This window comes from Mobula hypostoma, chromosome 23, assembly GCF_963921235.1.
Source record: "Mobula hypostoma chromosome 23, sMobHyp1.1, whole genome shotgun sequence".
Lineage (NCBI taxonomy): Eukaryota > Metazoa > Chordata > Chondrichthyes > Myliobatiformes > Myliobatidae > Mobula > Mobula hypostoma.
The window spans coordinates 17969802-17986195 of record NC_086119.1 but is presented as its reverse complement, the minus strand read 5'-3'; the positions used below and the strand labels follow the sequence as shown (position 1 = coordinate 17986195).

The 16394-nt window shown below is 40.2% G+C and overlaps 1 protein-coding gene across 1 annotated transcript in view; it reads left to right on the top strand.

Moving 5' to 3' along the window:
- LOC134336991 (nuclear pore membrane glycoprotein 210-like) overlaps positions 1-16394 on the top strand; it is a 146805-nt gene that overhangs the window by 50129 nt on the left and 80282 nt on the right. Inside the window, exons 10-13 of the mRNA XM_063031734.1 lie at positions 7019-7159; positions 9253-9375; positions 14327-14482; positions 15441-15639. Of these exons, the coding sequence (XP_062887804.1) occupies positions 7019-7159; positions 9253-9375; positions 14327-14482; positions 15441-15639 (619 nt within the window). The remainder of the gene's footprint in view (positions 1-7018; positions 7160-9252; positions 9376-14326; positions 14483-15440; positions 15640-16394) is intronic.

The following is a 16394-nucleotide window of genomic DNA, read 5'->3' as shown; positions in this document are numbered from 1 at the left end:
TCAAGTTCCCTCTCATTGGTGAATACCGAAGAGAAGTATTCATTGAGGACCTCGCTCACTTCCACAGCCTCCAGGCACATCTTCCCACCTTTATCTCTAATCGGTCCTATCTTCACTCCTGTCATCCTTTTTTTCTTCACATAATTGAAGAATGCCTTGGGGTTTTCTTTTACCCTACTCGCCAAGGCCTTCTCATGCCCCCTTCTTGCTCTTCTCAACCTCTTTTTAAGCTCCTTTCTTGCTTCCCTATATTCCTCAATAAACCCATCTGATCCTTGCTTCCTAAACCTCATGTATGCTGCCTTCTTCCACCTGACTAGATTTTCCACCTCTCTTGTCACCCATGGTTCCTTCACCCTATCATTCTTTATCTTCCTCACCGGGACAAATTTATCCCTAACATCCTGCAAGAGATCTCTAGACGTCGACCACAAGTCCATAGTACATTCCCCTGCAAAAACATCATCCCAATTCACACCCGCAAGTTCTAGCCTTATAGCTTCATAATTTGCCCTTCCCCAATTAAAAATTTTCCTGTCCTCTCTGATTCTATCCTTGTCCATGATAATGCTAAAGGCCAGGGAGCGGTGGTCACTGTCCCCCAGATGCTTACCCACTGAGAGATCTGTGACCTGACCCGGTTCATTACCTAGTACTAGATCTAGTATGGCATTCCCCCTAGTCGGCCTGTCCACATACTGTGACAGGAATCCATCCTGGACACACTTAACAAACTCTGCCCCATCGAAACCCTTGGAACTAATCAGGTGCCAATCAATATTAGGGAAGTTAAAGTCACCCATGATAACAACCCTGTTATTTTTGCACCTTTCCAAAATCTGCCTCCCAATCTGCTCCTCTGTATCTCTGCTGCTACCAGGGAGCATATAGAATACCCCCAATAGAGTAGCTGCTCCCTTCCTGTTCCTGACTTCCACACATACTGACTCAAAAGAGGATCCTGCTACATTACCCACCCTTTCTGTAGCTGTAATAGTATGCCCGACCAGTAATGCCACCCTCCTCCCCTTTTCCCCCCCTCTCTATCCCTTTTAAAGCACTGAAATCCAGGAATATTGAGAATCCATTCCTGCCCTGGTGCCAGCCAAGTCTCTGTAATGGCCACTATATCATAATTCCATGTATGTATCCAAACATTACTAAAAATTATAGATTAAGTAAGCAGTACAAAGATTGGGAATTATGAGGTTCATGGACCATTAGGAATCTAATGGCAGAGGGGAATCAGTTGTTTCTGAATCATCGAGTATGCGCCTTCAGGCTGCTGTACCTCCTCCTTGCTAGTGGTAATGAGGAGAGGGCATGTCCTGGATGATGGAAGTCTCTAATGGTGGATGCTGCCATTTTGAGGCAGTGCCTCTTGAAGGCGCATTTGATGGTGAGGAGGATAGTGCCCATTATTGAGCTGGCTGACTACAATCCTTTGCAGCCTCTTGAGATCTTGTGTATTGGAGCCTCCATACCAAGCCATGATTCCTCAGTCAGAGTGCAATCTACTGTACATCTATAGACATATAGAATCTCTTATGACATACTAAATCTCTTCAGACTCCTAATGACTCCTATTGGTGTGCCTTCTTCATGGATACATCCATGTTTTGTGTCCAGGACAGAGCCTCTGAAATGTTGGCAAACAGGAACTTAAAGCTGTTTACTCTTTCCATTGCTGGCCCCTTAATGAGGACTGGTGCACGTCCTCCCAACTTTCCCTTCCTGAAGTCTGCATTTATTTCCTTGGTCTTGCTGACTTTAAATACAGATTTGTGTTGTTACAGCACCACCCAACCAGCTGATCTATCTCACTTTCTATCACCTCGTTGCCACCTAAGAATTTACCTACAACAATGGTGAATTTATATTTTATGAGAATCAATAAATAGGGGATAAGTATGATATTTTAATAAATCTTAGTATTATGTTGTAATTTGCAAAAGTGATTATGAAATGTAATATAGATTAATAGAAAATTGAAAAATAGCAGATAATAAAGAATCTGGAACATAACCACTTTGTGCTTAAAATGCAGATTAATAACACTTCAGGAATTTATTGCTAGCCAATCTCTCTCATGGTTTTAACTTCAGGGGATAAACAGTTTTATGGAATGAGTTAATTGAAGGGAATCTTATCTCTGTCAACTCTGGAGACTTGAATCTTCTTCACAACTATTTCTTGATAATGCTTTTTTTGGTTATATAATGCTTATTAATAAGGAAAGAAATTTCTTTATTGTAACTTACATTTTAGGGATTGAAATTGAATCAGAGATTCATATTTACTGTCAGTTGTGAAAACAAAATAAGACCAACTATCTAAATCCACTTTCTGTAAAACAATGCTTTTACTTATTTTGCACAGTTTGCAAATCTAAATATCAGAAAACGGAAAGCCAATACATTGCCTGTAATTTTTCAAATTCTAATTTCAGTAGATGAAAGTTAGTTAAAAACCCTTCCATTGAATGCACCTCAATCTGCAGAATATACATGAAGATGTAGCTTTCAGAATGTATTGCTGACAGATACCAAAATCTAAAGTTTTTGTTGTGTGAGGGTTTGTTGGGAGCACTAAACACACTATTTTGTATTGCCGGAAGATCACACTTGCTCAAATTCATTTCTTTGACATCACTGAAATGAAGTTTAGAGGAAGAGTACAATGTGCTATTTTAGTGTGCTTAAGACAATGGCAGGATTAATTTCTAGAATTATGTTCACAGTCATAGAGTTGTACAGCTCAGAAGCATGCTCTTAGGCCCAACTTGTCTATGTCAACCAAGTTGCCTACCATTTCAATTTTCATGCATTTGGCCATATCCCTCTGAACCTTTCCTTTTCATGTTTCTTGAATATGCATAATTGTAACTGCTTAATAGTAGTTGATACATGGTTTTAATACTGGAATGGGAAGTTTGATACTGTCATTTTTTTGTCCAGATTTAATCAGGATTTACATTAGCAATTGTATTTGTTGTGCTTTTGGAAGCAAATTTATGATGAGAAATATGACAAAAGTGAAAATTTCAGATCCGAAGAGACTAACTTGGAAAGAACCAATGGCTCAAAACTGTGCCATTAAGGGGCAACTGTGTGCAGCTCCGATGGGAACCATCAGATATTCCTGTTTAGGACTACTGCAGCTGAAATTCACAGTCATAGCCTTGGGTACTTCAGTAAACAGTATAGTTTTAAGATGTGTAAACAAAATTATCAATACACAAAATCAACAAACTTTGGACGGCATATTCAGGTTGCGAGTGCAGTTCCCTTTAAGAAAACAGAAACAGGGATGCCACAATGATTTACAAGTTAAATGGAAACACAGAGGCTTTGGACTTCCACTCCCGACTATCCTGCAGGTGAATGTAAAGTCTCTGGAAAATAAAATTGACGACCTCAGAGCAAGATTGCTATACCTGATTGAGGGACATCAGAGACTGCTATGTACTTTGCTTCATGGAAACATGGTTCACACCTGCCATTTGGACGCAGCACTGTAGCTCAGTGGCTTCACCATTCTCCGCAAAGACAGGACTACACAGTCTCTTAAAGGCAGAGGAGGTGGAATATGCTTGACGATTAACTCATTGTGGTGCACAAACATGGCAGTTCTGTCTCAGGCCTGGTCACCTGACCTGGAAGATCTAGCAGTCAAATGTTGTCCATTTTATCTACCAAGGGAGTTTTCCACCATCATCTTGGTAGTGGTATACATTTCACCTAAGGCCAACATCAAGCTGGCACTGGAGAAGCTGAGCAACACAATCAGCAGGCATGAAGCTACGTACCCTGATGTCTTCCCTATCATTGTGGGGGATTTCAACCAGACCAGCTTGAAGAAATCTTTGAACAATTACCACCAACATATCACCTGTGGAACCAGAGGAGCCAACACAGTTGATCACTGTTATACCACCATCAAAAATTCTTACTGTGCAATCCCATGCCCACACTTTGGAAAGTCTAATCACCTGGCTGTACTTCTACTCCCCGTGAATAGGCAGAGACTAAAGACCGCAACACCAGTGGTGAGGACCAAGAGGGTATGGTCAAGGGAAGTGGAGAAGAGTTCTCAGGACTGCTTTGAGTCAGTGGACTGGACAATATTCAGGGATTCATCTTTGAGTCTGAATAATATGCCACAGTTCTCACCGACTTCATCAAAACCTGTATGGATGAGCGTGTGCCTTCAAGAACATACCAGACATACCTAAATCAAAAGCCATGCTTGAACCAAGAGATTCTTAGTCTGCTAAGAACTAGATCTGTGGTGTTCTCAAGAGCAGTGATCCAAAACTATACAAAAAGTCCAGGTGTGACCGACAGAAGACTGTCCTAAGAGCAAGAAAACAATTCTGATTGAGGTTATAGACGGAATCGGATACGCATCAGCTGTGATAGGGTTTGCTGGCCATTATGTCCTACAAAGCAAAATTTAACATCAACAATGGCAGTGATGCTTCACTGCCATTTGAGCTCAATACTTTTTATGCACGCTTGGAAAATGAAGATAAAACTGCATCGATGCGGATCCCTGCAGCATCCGGTGATCCTGTGATCTCTGTCTCGGAGGCCGACATCAGAACATCTTTCAAGAGTGTGAACCCTCACAAGGCATCAGGCTCTGGTAGACCTCTGAAAATCTGTGCAAACCAATTGGTGGGAGTGTTCAAGGACGTCTTCAATCTCTCACTGCTGCATTTGGAAGCTCCCACCTGCCTCAGAAGAGCAATAATCATACCAGTGCCCAAGAAGAGCAGGGAGAACGACCAATTCTCTGTGGCACTCACATCGACAGTGGTGAAATACTTTGAGAGGTTGGTCATGAATCAACTCCTGCCTAAACAAGGACCAGGACCCACTGCAATTTGCCTATTTCCACAACAGATCTACAGCAGATGCAATCTTACTGGTTCTCCACTTGACCTTGGATAACCTGGACAATAGTAATAGCTATGTCAGCCTGCTGTTTATTGGCTGCAGCTCAGTGTTCAACAAGATCATACCCTCAGTTCTAATCAAAAAGCTTCAAAACATACGCCTCTGTACCTCCCTTTGCAACTGGATCCTTGACTTCCTCATCAGGAGACCACAATATGTGCAGATTGGAAATAACATCTCCTCCTCACTGACAATCAACACTGACACACCTCAAGGATGTGTGCTTAGCCCACTGCTCTACTCTCTACACCCACAACTATGTGGATAGGCACAGCTCAAAAACCATCTATAAGTTTGCAGATGAAAACTATTGTTGGCAGAATTTCAGAAGGGTAAGTCGAGAGAACCCACATCAGCCCAGTTCTTGGGTGTCAATATTTCTGAAGATCTATCCTGAGCTCAATATCTTGATGCAATTACAAAGAAGGCACGGCAGCAGCTATATTTCATCAGGAGTTTGAGGACAGTTGGTATCTCACCAAAGACATACCGTGGAGAGCATTCTAACTGGTTGTATCACTGTCTGGTATGGAGGGGGACACTGCATAGGATCAGAAAAAGCTGCAGAAAGTTGTAAGCTCAGCCATCTCCATCACGGGCACTGGCCTTTCCAGCATCCAGAACACCTTCAAAAGGCAATACATACATAATACTGGCGGGTCACAGCAGGACAGGCAACATCTGTGGAAATGAATAAACTGTCACTGTTTAAGGGCAAGTCTCTTCCTCAGGGCTTTCAAAAGGCGATTTCTCAAAAAATCAGCATCTATTATTAAGGACACCCATCACCCAGGCTATGCCTTCTTCTCATTGCTACCATTGAAGAGGTGCATGAGCCTAATGACACACACTCAAGGTTTTACAGACAACTCCTTCCCCTCCATCTTCAGATTTCTTAATGGATAATGAACCCATGAACACTTCCTCAGTATTTTTCCCTCTCTTTTTGCACTATTAATTTATTTTTATATATACTTATTGTAATTTATAGCTTTTAATACTATGTATTGTAATGTACTGCTGCTGCAAAACAACAAATTTCATGACATATGCCGGTGATATTAAACTTGACTCTGAACCATTTAGCCTTCTGTTCCTTCTGATGTGAGAAAATATTGATGTTCTTGTTAAAGGGATCAACCATTATGGGAAGAAGGCAGAAGAATATGGATGAAAAAATATCAGCCAAGATTGAATGGCAGAGCAGATTCAAAGGACCAAATAGTCTTATTCTGCTCCTTTATCTTAGGGTCTTATGGAATCGTACGAATGTTATGCTGCCTCGTTATTTATACAATTTGCAATTTGAAAACCAATTTTTGTTAAATTATTGTGTCATCGATTTCATGAATGGGTAACACCAGTTAATATTAGGTTGCACAATTTAAAACTAGTCTGCAATTCTTCAAGGGGCTTGCGTCACAAAGAAGGCACACCAGTGGCTATACTTCATGAGGAAGTTGGATATGTCACCCAAGACTTCAAATTCCTACCAATGTACACTGGAGAGCATTCTAACTAGTTGCACCACAGTCTAGTTTAGACCTTTCAGTGCACAGGATGAAGGCAGTATCTATCATTAAAGACCCTCACGATCCAAACATGCCCTCTTTTCGTTCCTACCATCAGGGAGGAGGTACAGGAATGTGAAGGCCCACACTCAACATTTTAAGAACAGCTTCTTTCCCTCCATTATTGGATTTCTGAATGATGAATGAATCCATGAACAGTAACTCGTTATTCATCATTTGCACTTTTTTTTTACTTTTGTAATTTTATGTCTTTTACTGTACAGCTGTCGCAAAAGAGCAAATTTCATGACGTGTCATTGATAATAAATATGATTCTGATTCAGTAGGTACTAGCAAACGTTCTGCGAGGAGTAATATTTCTAGATGGAAGAATTTAGCTCCCACAACTGCAATTTATTCCAGGCATAGAACCACTGTTTCCTTTAATTTTATCTACAATATGATATTGCAGATAAAATTAAAGGAAACCTTTTGTTAGAAGTATAATGGAAAACAATATGCTTAGAAACTTCTGTTCTCTCCTAGAACTTAAATATTGCTACTGTCCTTCCAAAGTCGCATTTCCAAACTCTGAAAACACTGAGGAATGGAACTTATCATTATGTTAATGTCTTGTCGAACGGCCGAGCAGTAATTAATGCAACATTGTTTGGGGTATTTGGGCAGGTAAGGATAAAATACTTGTACAAAATGCTACAAAACACTACGTGAAATGACTTATCAATGTCATTAAAAACAATGCAGTTCTTCAAATGTGATCTGTCTGGCGTATTTTATCTCGTGTTATAGCTAAGAGAATATGTTTTATGATATTTTGCTTACATATTTTTGCTAATGGCATAGCAATCCACATTAAAGATGATAGACTTTGCATGACAACACTGGAAGCAAAATCAATGCAGTGGATTTTTAACTAAACTATTTTTATGTATCTCTTCACAGTTCCGCAGTAAATGTTGCTTTAATCTAATGCTGATTTTTTTTTCTCTTTTTTGCTCATATACCTGCCATTCATACAATTATTACTTTGCATATTGAAATAGCCAAAATAGTTCAGAGTTTTAGGAATCAAAGTAGTGAAAGCTTAGATTAGAGCAAGATTTTTAGACTTCAGGGAATTGTAGGTTATAGGACCTAGGGAAGGTAAGTGAAGTTGGGTCATAGATTAGATCACCATGGTCTTATGGAATGGCGGTGCTGTATGACATTGTTTTGCTCGTGCTTCTTATGTTTACTATGTTTGCTGGGAAGCATTAATATATTAAAATAGGTATTGATGTTAACTCACTACACCAAGATTTGATTTGACAGACAAAAAAATCAAAGCAGCTATTTATTACACATTTATTTAATTTCTTATAAATGGATAAAATCTATTTCATATGTTATTTTTTCACAAATAAAACTATTTAAAACCAATTTGTCAAATCTGCTTGTAATATCTCTGACTACTTAAAGCAGCAGTGAGCAACGAAGTTTCATATGTGACATTTATCAGCAATGGCAGCATGGATCCTGAAACAATTCTTTTTGAGATTGATGGTGACCCTGACTCAACTCTGAGAACAGATCAGTCATTTATGTGAACTTATGCAGGTTCTCAGAGGTCACAAATGTGAGAGATGACTACGTTGTGCATAGACATTCTTCCTGTCAGAAGTGTTAATTAGAGGGTACTCCCCTCAAAGCCTGAATGGAAAACATTTTTAGTACCAACTCTTTTGATGGACATTTTTCTCCCATCTAGTTTTGTTTTTAAACTAATTTCTCATTGGTTGAGCAAGGAATCAATTCAATGTTTTCATGGCATCTTCTTGCATTTGTGGCCACTACATTCTGAGGGGGCACCCTGCTAAAACCACCTGCAGATATGGTGACTTGGATCCCAGTTCAGCCAGTTTTCTTCAGGTTTATTTTGCAGTGAATTGTAAAGCATTCTGTTTACAACAATTAAAAAAAAAGTCTAACCCTGTAAATACAGTTGGAACTTAAGTCTTCAGCATTAGCAAAATCTGGATCTCACAACTTAGAAATTTGGGCAGAAACTAATTTTGGATATTATATTTTTGTTCTAATTTTGGTGAGTTGAACAACAGAAGATGCAAAGACCTTGCATTAATGTCCATTTGTTATTAATCGCATACTTTTAATTCCCCCAGGTTCAAGAAGTGCAAAATCAGTTAACACAATTTAACATGAACAATTTTTGTCCCTCAGGCATTGCACAGTTGAGTTTCTAATGAAAAATTGATTTAAAAAACAAATGATGGCAATTTGTGGTGTTGAACTAAATTAGACTGGAGCACTAGCAATCAATGCCTTTGATTAGAGTTACTGGCCTTGACTTAAAAAGTGCTAGTAAGAAGTTTGATTCTTTTTCTTTATTTGACTTTATTATAAAGTTCTTAATTACTTTCCTGTACTTTCATATCTTTAATTAAACCAATTTGTATTTTATTTAAGAGTATTTACAATTGTATATGTCTCTGGTCATCAGAGATGCTTAAGAATAGTTGAAAAGACTTGGACGGCAGCAGGTTGTGAAAAGATCTTCAGAAGATTCCAGATACAGAGCCTCAGGATACACCAAATGAAACCTAGTTGCTGTTTGACTTCTGCTCTGCCTCACAGAAGTACACCCAACTACAGAGGATTATCTTGGTCATTCTGCCATATCCTTAAGAATTTAATAGGGTCGGAGTTCTAGGGTAAAATTTTTATTTATTTTGCTTCTATAAGTCTGTTTTATATAATTACAGAAACTGGCTACACCCATTACCAACCAACAAGAAGTAATTATTTATAAACCAATTTTCCTGGAGCCAGGTATTCTTGTCTTCCCATGGCACCCCAAGCCTCAAAGTTATCGACACATAATTAAGGTAGTGTGAAACTTATTTATCTGAATAACTCCTTAATTTACAGAATCATATATAGTCTGTATATATTATGCCAGAATGGGTTGAGTGGACAGGTAATTTTTCAACTAATTCAAATTTAGGTGGGTGAGGTGAGTGATATAAAGCCAGTGAATCAAACCTGATCTTTTTATACCCTACCCTATCCTAAAGAAAAGGACCTGAACCCTGAGTACTTTGAAAGTTGGATACAGTATTGGGTTTTTATTGTCATATGTACCAAGATACAGTGAGAAGATCTAACATACAGAGAGGCTTTGAGGAAAGAGAAGCAGAATAAGTGGTGTAAAGACAGTAAGGTAGAAGGGCTGAAATGTGTGTACCTCAATGCAAGAAGCATCAGGAACAAAGGTGATGAACTGAGAGCTTGGATACATACATGGAATTATGATGTAGTGGCCATTACAGAGACTTGGCTGGCACTAGGGCAGGAATGGATTCTCAATATTCCTGGATTTCAGTGCTTTAAAAGGGATAGAAAGGGCGGAAAAAGGGGAGGAGGGGTGGCATTACTGGTCGGGGATACTATTATAGTTACAGAAAGGGTGGGTAATCTAGCAGGATCCTCTTTTGAGTCAATATGTGTGGAAGTCAGGAACAGGAAGGGAGCAGTTACTCTACTGGGGGTATTCTATAGGCCCCCAGGTAGCAGCAGAGATACAGAGGAGCAGATTGGGAGGCAGATTTTGGAAAGGTGCAAAAATAACAAGGTTGTTATCATGGGTAACTTTAACTTCCCTAATATTGATTGGCACCTGATTAGTTCCAAGGGTTTCGATGGGGCAGAGTTTGTTAAGTGTGTCCAGGATGGATTCCTGTCACAGTATGTGGACAGGCCGACTAGGGGGAATGCCATACTAGATCTAGTACTAGGGAATGAACCGGGTCAGGTCACAGATCTCAGAGTGGGTGAGCATCTGGGGGACAGTGACCACCGCTCCCTGGCCTTTATAATTATCATGGAAAAGGATAGAATCAAAGAGGACAGGAAAATTTTTAATTGGGGAAAGGCAAATTATGAGGCTATGAGGCTAGAACTTGCGGGTGTGAATTGGGATGATGTTTTTGCAGGGAAATGTACTATGGACATGTGGTCGATGTTTAGAGATCTCTTGCAGGATGTAAGGGATAAATTTGTCCCGGTGAGGAAGATAAAGAATGGTAGGGTGAAGGAACCATGGGTGACAAGAGAGGTGGAAAATCTAGTCAGGTGGAAGAAGGCAGCATACATGAGGTTTAGGAAGCAAGGATCAGATGGGTCTATTGAGGAATATAGGGAAGCAAGAAAGGAGCTTAAGAAGGTGCTGAGAAGAGCAAGAAGGGGGCATGAGAAGGCCTTGGCAAGTAGGATAAAGGAAAACCCCAAGGCATTCTTCAATTATGTGAAGAAAAAAAGGATGACAGGAGTGAAGGTAGGACCAATTAGAGATAAAGGTGGGAAGATGTGCCTGGAGGCTGTGGAAGTGAGCGAGGTCCTCAATGAATATTTCTCTTCAGTATTCACCAATGAGAGGGAACTTGATGATGGTGAGGACAATATGAGTGAGGTTGATGTTCTGGAGCATGTTAATATTAAGGGAGAGGAGGTGTTGGAGTTGTTAAAATACATTAGGACAGATAAGTCCCCGGGGCCTGATGGAATATTCCCCAGGCTGCTCCATGAGGCAAGAGAAGAGACTGCTGAGCCTCTGGCGAGGATCTTTATGTCCTCGTTGTCCTCGGGAATGGTACCGCAGGATTGGAGGGAGGCGAATGTTGTTCCCTTGTTCAAAAAAGGTAGTAGGGATAGTCCGGGTAATTATAGACCAGTGAGCCTTACGTCTGTGGTGGGAAAGCTGTTGGAAAAGATTCTTAGAGATAGGATCTATGGGCATTTAGAGAATCATGGTCTGATCAGGGACAGTCAGCATGGCTTTGTGAAGGGCAGATCGTGTCTAACAAGCCTGATAGAGTTCTTTGAGGAGGTGACCAGGCATATAGATGAGGGTAGTGCAGTGGATGTGACCTATATGGATTTTAGTAAGGCATTTGACAAGGTTCCACACGGTAGACTTATTCAGAAAGTTAGAAGGCTTGGGATCCAGGGAAGTTTGGCCAGGTGGATTCAGAATTGGCTTGCCTGCAGAAGGCAGAGGGTGGTGGTGGAGGGAGTACATTCAGGTTGGAGGATTGTGACTTGTGGTGTCCCACAAGGATCTGTTCTGGGACCTCTACTTTTCGTGATTTTTATTAACGACTTGGATGTGGGGGTAGAAGGGTGGGTTGGCAAGTTTGCAGACGACACAAAGGTTGGTGGTGTTGTAGATAGTGTAGAGGATTGTCAAAGATTGCAGAGAGACATTAATAGGATGCAGAAGTGGGCTGAGAAGTGGCAGATGGAGTTCAACCCGGAGAAGTGTGAGGTGGTACACTTTGGAAGGACAAACTCCAAGGCAGAGTACAAAGTAAATGGCAGGATACTTGGTAGTGTGCAGGAGCAGAGGGATCTCGGGGTACATGTCCACAGATCCCTGAAAGTTGCCTCACAGGTGGATAGGGTAGTTAAGAAAGCTTATGGGGTGTTAGCTTTCATAAGTCGAGGGATGGAGCTTAAGAGTCACGATGTAATGATGCAGCTCTATAAAACTCTGGTTAGGCCACACTTGGAGTACTGTGTCCAGTTCTAGTCACCTCACTATAAGAAGGATGTGGAAGCATTGGCAAGGGTACAGAGGAGATTTACCAGGATGCTGCCTGGTTTAGAAAGTATGCATTATGATCAGAGATTAAGGGAGCTAGGGCTTTATTCTTTGGAGAGAGGGAGGATGAGAGGAGACATGATAGAGGTGTACAAGATAATAAGAGGAATAGATGTAAACAACAGGAATTCTGCAGATGCTGGAAATTCAAGCAACATACATCAAAGTTGCTGGTGAACGCAGCAGGCCAAGCAGCATCTATAGGAAGAGGCGCAGTCGACGTTTCAGGCCGAGACCCTTCGTCAGGACTAGTCCTGACGAAGGGTCTCGGCCTGAAACGTCGACTGCGCCTCTTCCTATAGATGCTGCTTGGCCTGCTGCGTTCACCAGCAACTTTGATGTATGTTGTTAAGAGGAATAGATAGAGTGGATAGCCAGCGCCTCTTCCCCAGGGCAGCACTGCTCAATACAAGAGGACATGGCTTTAAGGTAAGGGGTGGGAAGTTCAAGGGGGATATTAGAGGAAGGTTTTTTACTCAGAGAGTGGTTGGTGCATGGAATGCACTGCCTGAGTCAGTGGTGGAGGCAGATACACTAGTGAAGTTTAAGAGACTACTAGACAGGTATATGGAGGAATCAAAGGTGGGGGCTTATATGGGAGGCAGGGTTTGAGGGTCGGCACAACATTCTGAGCCGAAGGTCCTGTACTGTGCTGTACTATTCTATTCTATTCATTTCTGTTCATAGAGATCAAATCCTTACACAGGATATTGAGGTAGAACAAGGTAAAACAATAACAATGCAGAATAAAGTGTAAAAGCTATTGAGGAAGTGCAGCGCAGATAAACAATAAAATGCAAGGTCTTAACAGGGTAGATTCTGAGGTCAAGTGCCCAACTTATGGACAACGGCAACACTTAACAATCTTACTACACCAGGGCAGAAGATGTACTTGAGTTTGGTGGTACATGCTTTCAGGCTTTTGTATCTTCTGCCCAATGGAAGAGAGGAGAAGAAAGAATATCCATGGTGTGTAGGGTCTTTGATTATGCTGGCTGCTTTACTGAGGCAGCAAGAAGTGTAGACAGAGTCCATAGAGGGGAAGCTGGGTCCTATGATGTTTTGAGCAGTTCCCACAACTCCGTAGTTTCTTGCAGTCATCTGCAGACAGTTATCAAACCAAGCCATTATGCATCCAGGTCAAATGTTTTCTGTGGTGCACCAATAAAAGTTGGTAAAGGTTGACGACATGCCAAGTTTCTTTAGCCTCCTGAGGAAAAAGAGGCGTTGGTGAGCTTTCTTCCTTGTGACATCAACGTTTTGAATTAGGATTGGAACTTGGAACTTGAAGCTCTCAACCCTTTCAACCTCAACATCGTTGATGTAGATAGGAGCATGTGTACTGCCCCCTTTCTGAACTCACTGACCAGCTCTTTTGTTTGTTGACATTGAGCTTGTTGTCAGGACACCATGTTATTAAGTACTCTATCTCCTCCTGTACTCTGACTCAATGTTATTGTTTGTTATGTGTGCATAGTGGCTTACGATATTGTTTTTATTAAATATATTATCAGTAAATATGAAAGACTCATGCATATTTTGCCTTGGGCATCCCATATTTAAAGCTTTTAAACATATACTTCTTTGGGAGATTTTGTTACAAATGTTCAAAAACAGAAGCATTTCGATAGACTTGATGAGGAGAAACTGCTTTTGGCAATGGGGTTTGAAACCAGTGAAAGCAGATTTAGTAAAATTGTCAAAAGAACCGGATGAGATACTAGAATCCTTTAAGCAATGGATTGTTTTGATCTGAAATTTAGTATCTAAAAGGTGGTAAAATAAATCAATATTAACAAGTGAAAGATCATTGGAAGAATATTTGAATTTGCAGAGATGTGGGCAGAGAGCAGAAAAGAGGGACAAATTGGAAAGCTGTCTCAAAAAACCACACAGATGTGTTAAGTTAAATGTCCTTTGCTATATCATTCTATGAAGTATTTCTGTCAAACCGTTTGTCATTTAAAACAAGCAGAAAATGGTATTGACATCTGATAATGCCCTTGTCCACCCAGTTATAAATGCTTGCATGCTTCCCAGTCTAGTGCTCTTAAGTCCTTACTTGCTACAAATGGTTTTTGAATAATTCAAGCAAACAAGCATGATTTAATGCACATTCAGAAAAAAAGTGCAATTTGTATTCTAAAGTGTTTTAAACTTGCATTTGTATTCACCAGGTTAATGGAGGAAGTGGAAACTTCACATGGTCATCAAGTAATGAAAGTGTTGCTCTAGTGACTGTAAAAGGTTTGATAGCAACTGGTGATAACCGAGGTTTTAGCATTATACAGGCGAGGGATGTGGAAAATCCAATTCACTTTGGCGAAATGCAAGTAAGTCAGAAATAATTATTTCCTTAACTATTTAATACTGATGATCCTATTTTCCAAGTTCGTTTGTTTGTGAATTGATTTCAAACCAATTTAGAAGATATTTGTTAGTGTTAACTAATGTCATGGGTGGTAGGGTGGGGATATGTCGCTACCAATGGAGGTGTAAAGCACTCCTTCCCTCCCCTATCCTGCAGGTCACCTTGGGCTCCCCCAGCCCGAATCAGGGTCGTGTGATGCCATGGGAGCAATTGGTGGTTGATAGTATGAGCAGCTGATGCATATTGCAAGTCCTAGTTATACGTTCACTGATGACAGGCAGGTAATCTCAGAAGATTAATGTCTGGGATCACCTGTCTCCAGAAGGAAACATTGGCAAACCACTTCTGCAGAAAAAATTGCCAAGAACAATCATAACCACGGATAGAGAAAAGAATAAGAACAACAGTTCTTCCCCACAGGCAGATTGAAGACAGATGGAAGACCACGATCACCTATGTCACGTGACACAGCACATAATGATGATGATAACTAATGTTCATTGAAAATTCTGAACACTTGCTCATATTAATTTTTATTTAGATGTTGTTTGTTTTTTTTTAAACTCTACCTTTGTAAATAGCTTTGAAGTTGGGTCTAACATGGGCACAACAATAAGTCCAATCTGTAGCATAATGCAGAAACTCTTTTCAGATAGGTGCTTTACTAAAATTTGAAGCAGGCACTTTCTGCATGAATCATGTTGGTAATTGGGTATTTCACCCAAGACTGATAGATTCATTTGATAGTCTGCTGTCTGTGTTTAGAAGTATACATGTAGTATCTCAGATGCAAAGTTTGGTGTTCATGGTGGAGATTAATTTCCTTTTACTCTTTCTTTATGGGCCATATGAATGAATTATCTTGGATGAATAATCTAATGTAGATTTAAAAATTAATTTGGTATTTTGCATAATTGTAGATAAATGTGCTGAGACCAGTCAGTATAGATTTTGTCCAGTCCCGAATAGAGATTGAGGTTGCTCAGTCTCTTTACCTACCTATTATGGTTTATGGACTCATGGAGACAGATGCCATGGAAACAGTTCCAGTGAATGACTGCACACTAATGAACTTGGCAGTAGAAATGGACAAGCAAGGGGTATTCAGAGTCATTCAAGGTACATCTGAAAGCATGATTCAGTTTTATGGTTTGCAACTGAAAACAAAGTATTTTGTTTTTATTAAACATTTCTTTGAAGATATGAAAGTTTTGCCAGCAGCACTGACTTCCTGTACATTTGGTGAAGAGTTCAATACTTCTGGATTAAATGAGTTTATATGTTCCAAAATTCTATTTACTCAGTTGGAAAAAATCAGGAATCGTGTTTGGGAAGCCTTGGATATGCATGTAATGATGTCATGCTTGTGTAGTGCTCATTTAGAACGTTGCACGAACGCATTAGGATATGTTCATCCAAACCCATTCAAGTTTAAATAACACTGCGTATTCTGCAGCACTCTCCCCGTCCCACATCGGATGCATTACTTGGAAGTAACTCTTAATTTCTCTTTAAAGTACATCACAATGAACATGCACAAGTTAGGCTGAAGGGCCTGCTTCTATCCTGTACAATTCTGTAACTCTATTGAGGTTTCACTTTGATTCTCTTTTAAGATCTGTTTTCCACAATTAAATATGCAAAATAAAGATTTTCTTCTACGGTATCTCCTCAGCCTCATAGTTCCTAGCATTGCATCATTAATTATTTTTAGGTTTGTATTCATTGTGAGTCTCCACATTTATCTCTGTCTGCTGCACTGTTAACCACACATTTAGACTATGGCTGTGCCCTTGTTCAGCTTTCTAAGTTATGTATCATTTAACTCAGTGTCATCATCAACTTTGTGTGTCGTTTTCTTCATTTAATACATA